The 5,318-nt window shown below is 41.7% G+C and overlaps 1 protein-coding gene across 1 annotated transcript in view; it reads left to right on the top strand.

The window, feature by feature from the left end:
- Positions 1 to 5,318, top strand: part of DNASE1L3 (deoxyribonuclease 1 like 3) — a 26,889-nt gene that overhangs the window by 10,024 nt on the left and 11,547 nt on the right. The window contains exons 3-5 of the mRNA XM_019504967.1: positions 742 to 834; positions 1,546 to 1,658; positions 3,725 to 3,837. Of these exons, the coding sequence (XP_019360512.1) occupies positions 742 to 834; positions 1,546 to 1,658; positions 3,725 to 3,837 (319 nt within the window). The remainder of the gene's footprint in view (positions 1 to 741; positions 835 to 1,545; positions 1,659 to 3,724; positions 3,838 to 5,318) is intronic.

Genomic DNA, 5,318 nt, shown 5'->3' on the forward strand with positions numbered 1-5,318 from the left:
TTTGAGTAGATGTGATATCTTTTATTAGACCAACTGGGTAATAAAAGAGATCACATCTACTCAAAGAACCTTGCCTGCCTATGTCCTTAGATCAACACGGCTGCAGCCAAAAACCCAGAAACTATGAGACAGGGAGATAATAAAAGGCTTCCAACTTACTTTCTCTACCACCTGCATTATTTTATACATTTTTACTATTTTTTACTCCTTTCCAAGGCAAAGGGTGCCAATCTTTTCCAACGCTCTTCACAAGAAAGTGTTCCATGCCCCTAATTGTCTTACTGAAGACATCTAACACAAATTCACATACCATCTTGGACATAAATGTCTGATTAAAGTGGGCTTTGAAAAAGTTAATTGATAAACTGACACAGAAAAAGGTAGTAATATTAATACAAAATGACTCTGCTAGATAAAGATAATATTGAAATTAAAATGATGCACCCATTACTTACAGTTCTGGAAAATAATAATGTACAACTGAATAGAAATGTGATATGGAAAAAGAACAAATAGCCTGGTACAAGCTCAAGGTAAAAAAAAGAGCGGAATGAAAGTTTTATAAGGAAAACAATGAGTGAATATACCACACAATACAATACACAATTGTCAGTCTCTTATCTCTGTAACCCACCACAAGAAGTCACTTTTTCTGACCCTTGTACATGTTCACTCATGTAAATTTAAATGGAAACCTAATTGTTATATACAGAAACATCCACTTAAACATTCTCTTTTTAGTCTCTCAAACGGAACAGAAAAAGAATTCAAGTATGTGATTAGTGAACGATTAGGAAGAAAAACCTATAAGGAACAATATGCTTTCATCTATAGGTAAGTGAATCCTCTACTCTTTCCTTTTGCAAACTGTACCTACACCATGGTGATTACAAACTAGTGTAGAATATAGCCGTGCATTGCCTTAGCAGTGTCAGTACCAGGGAATCTGGTATGCCAACTCTCACATGCCCGCACTGGCTTCCCTTTCATGCCCGAATATCAATCAGGCTTCTGCTCTTGACACACAAAGCCCTACCTAGATTGGATCCTGGCTGTTTAGAGACCAGGTAAACTCCTGGCCCCACTGAAGCCAATGGCAACTTTTTCACTGGTTTTAAACAGGGTTAGGATTTCATCTTCTGTTTCTCCACATGCACCAATTTGGTGATAATCATTCATCCAAACCAACAGCTTCAGACAAAAAAAACCCCAAAACAGTAGATTCCCATTCTGCATTTATGGAATTAGTCCTTGCCTAGATTTGGGATTGACCTCAGTTTTTGTTGCAGCTATTATTTTTACCAAGCTTCAATCTTTGGATGCAAAGCAAATGCTAACTACTTGATCTAGGAATCACAGCTGATGTTGAAGCATGCTCTTATTCAAACTACCTACCATACTGATATTTTGTAAGGTCTTCACAACTGTAATATAATGTAACTTCTACCACTACCAAGAAAATCACTGACTACAGAAACAAATCTGAGTGAGCTGTCAGTAAGAGCAATACGTAATATTCTTTATATGGATCCTATTGTGTTGCAGACCAAAACTGGTATCAGTGAAGCAAACCTATCAGTATCCTGACCGTCAGCCTGGGGATGAAGATGCTTTTTCTAGAGAACCCTTTGTTGTCCGGTTCCAGTCTCCAAGAAGTGGTAAGACATCACCAAGAGCTAATTTTGATAAATAAAATGAGAAAACAGTGAGTAAGACTGAGTTTCACTATATGCAGGATGTCATGGGTGTGGGTAGCTTGCTGTAGAACTGCAAGGAGGATGTTCAGGGACATAGTCGCTTCATTGCAAACAGACCTCAACATTTAGAACTCATTTTAATCATAGGATTGTCAAAAAGTTGCAAATTGGAAAGGAAGTTTCACCCCCTCTACTAGGCCATGTGTATGGCACAGGACAGCTGAAAGTGTCAGAAATCTTATGTCACAAGACCTCTCTCATGGCAAAAAGTTCACCTGCAAAACACAGTCCAATAACATACCAGGCACTCATTTCTCACCAAGATCAACAAGTACTCGGGACTTCTCAGAATTGGCTCTAGTTCCCCTAATCAAAGACGGAGAAGTAAAAGGTCGCTCATCATTGATTTCTTCACAAATACAATCTAGACTTGTGCCTCCAGGTTTGCACTGATGGTATGATACAAATGTGCTTTGACTGCTGCTGATACAGCAATACAAGCTAGTATAGTTACTGATTTTCTGTAGGGCTCATGGCTTCTCATGCGACCAGCACCACAAACCATGCTGACATCATATATCATCTAGAGAAAGGTGATAGCAATGGGAGAATGCGTACAATAGTGCTGTTAATATTTAGTTAAATAAAAGAAATAGGTCCTTGGAAGAAGCCATTTCACCTTCACATTGGATATTTTTCAGCTAAAAGTGGGTTTTCAGCAGACAGTGGGTTTTTTTCCTATGTGGCAAAACCTTCAAACTTGCAACATGTGGTACATTACTGATCACAGTCATGTCAAAAGGAAGTCTAACAGGTGGACTCTTAAGGTTTGATTGCATGAAGTCAGGGGTAAGCAACCTGTTAGGAGTGGCAGACCAAATAACGCAGCTCAGTCAAAAGTCAGGCCATCGCTCATGATGCAGCTGCCACTGCTTCTTCCACCCACCAATTTACTGCTGAAGCATTTGTCCAACCCTTTTGTCATTTTTTCCTGTCCCACTGCTGATGTCCTGAGTCAGATGCTGTTGTTTGGTGGGTCAGATCTAGTTTGCAGGCTGTAGGTGGCTGACCCCAGCATTATGTACTGAGCGTTCTGGTCCTGACCCAGCAGAATGCTTGACCAGTGGTCCTCAACCTTTTAGCCCCATGGGCCAGAGGAGTGGCCCAGAGCCTGGCCAGGCCATCTATGAGCCCAGTCAAGCCCTGGAGGTCCAGCATCACCCCTCGTGTGCTGGGATTGGATCCCAGGGGTTTGGTGCTATCCCTCACGTACCAGGATTGCAGACCAGAGGGCCAGCACCACCCACTTCCACACCAGGATCCCAGGGGGTAGTGCTGCCTCCTCCCAACCCCCCACAGCAAAATTGAGTTCTGGGACCCAGTGCCACCCCTGGGATTGGGTGCCGGATCCAGCGTGCAGAGCCCAGGGCTTCCCATGGACTTGGCAGCAAGGGAGCAGTGCCACTGTGGCTAGATGACATGGTGCTGCAGGCCAGATCCAGACATTGAGCATCCCTGTACTAGTGCAGCAGCTTAGCTCTATGTCTGCAAGTAGCTGCAATGGGATGAATTCATGCTTTAAAACTGTTGGACCAGGACTAAAACACTCAGCATGACATAGAATTAAGTCTTAGTAAAACATTTGTTAGACTTACTGTTAACATGATCCCTAAACCTACACATTTATAAGATTTCACAATACAGAAAAACATTTGTTTCAAAGTTTTAAAGGTTAGATTTGCTTCCCCAAGAGACACAAGGTTCTATGCATGGTCGCAAGAAAAGCTGCTTAATGGGAGTATCATTAAGACTTATTTTAACTATACTCATAAAAAGTTGCTTGAATAAAGAGTTTTTGTTGGTTTGTTTTTTTTTTGTTTGTTTTTTTAACTAGAAACCCCCTTTTTCTAAAAGAAGAGCACATGCTTATTTTCCATTTCATCCAGTTTTTTCTGACCTATTTGATTAAATGTCTTCTAACCTTTATGAAGTGATTTTTTTTCCTATTATTTTGCTTTGCCTCAAAGCTGTCACAGACTTTGTGATAATCCCTCAACACACAACCCCTGAAACAGCTGTGCGAGAAATTGATGAACTCTACGATGTCTATGTAGATGTGAAACAGCAGTGGAAATCTAAGGTTAGTCACCTTGAAGTTCAAATATACACTCCTAATTAGTTTATACTAAACATAGGCTTGAGGCAGAGAGAAGAGTGACGCTCAAATTGCCCATTTCCACCCTATCTGCGTATGGGAAATAAGATAAACTGTAGTGTGTATGTTTTTCAAAGGTGGCTTGTGCCAGACTCCCCTTATTTCTCTCCAAAAAGACAAACACCTCTCCATGAGTACGCACCAGAGAGGGAGAACAGCTATTTAATTACAATAACAAAAGGGGCATAAATTGGCTGTTAATAAACTTAGGCTGGTTTCTAGCTCTCAGAAGGGTGAAGTTGTAGAGCAGTCTTGAAGTAGCGGTGCAGAAACTCCACTGCTTTCAAGAGGGTGCTGGATAAGTTTATGAACAGGACTGTCTAACATTGTTTCCTGGAGAGAGCAGGAGCCCATGATCTTATGTAAGGTTGTGCACCTGCACAAAGACACACAGCGCCTGAACTGACAGACACTGAAATGGCAATTCCCTTATGTGGGTAAAGCAGTAAGTTTGCATGAAGGTTTACAGGAGAGATAACAGTTCCCTTCTGTTTGTCTGAAGTATCTGTGTTTAGAGAGACAAGGTTCTTTGGGTGAATCTGATATCTTTTATTAGACTAATTTAAATAATTGGAAAACAACTATTAAGCAACTATTAAGCAACTATTAAGTTTTCAGGTTCAAAAACCCTTCATCGGGCTGAGGAAGTCTCTGCACTTGGTGTGTGCTCTTCCTGGATGGAATGAAGAGTAAAGAAGCCAGAGGCCGGGCTGGTCTGCATGCAGTCAGTCAGTCAGGGCAGTCAGTGAAGATGGAGATTGAGGAGCCAATGGGTGAGAGACAGGCTGGGCGGGGGGAGAGAAGGGGGATGAATAGTGGAGAGATACCTGGGGAGTCAGATGTCAGGCAGGTTATAATGTGTCATAAATCCAATGTCTATATTTAGTCCATGATTTTTAGCATCCAGCAGGTTGATGAAGTGGAGTTCATATGCTCGTTGTTGGGAAGTGTTGTGTAAGTTTCCTCTGAGGATCAGGACTGAGAGACTGGGGAGAGAGTGGTTTTCTTCTGAAAAATGTGCCCCTACAGGTAATTGGGTATTCCTGTCTATGATAGATTTCCAGTTTGTGTTCATTCTGGTGTGCAGTTGTTGTTGGGTCTTTCCTGCGTATTTTCCATGCTCCCTAAAATCCACAAACAAGGGAACCCTGGTAGACCTATCATATCCAACTATGGGACCCTAACTGAGGAAATATCAGGTTTCATTGAATCAATCCTAAAACCACTCATCCCCCATAGAGCAAGTTTTGTCCAAGACACTACAGACTTTCTACAGACACTTAAAAACACAGACCACCTTCCCAGCAACACCCTCCTAGCCACTATGGATGTTACCAGCCTATATACCTATATCCCACACCAGGATGGCATTCAAGCCTGCCTCACATATCTGCAGGAACAAGTTT

The sequence above is a fragment of the Gavialis gangeticus genome, unplaced genomic scaffold (assembly GCF_001723915.1).
Source record: "Gavialis gangeticus isolate Ggan-Ray unplaced genomic scaffold, GavGan_comp1, whole genome shotgun sequence".
NCBI lineage: Eukaryota > Metazoa > Chordata > Crocodylia > Gavialidae > Gavialis > Gavialis gangeticus.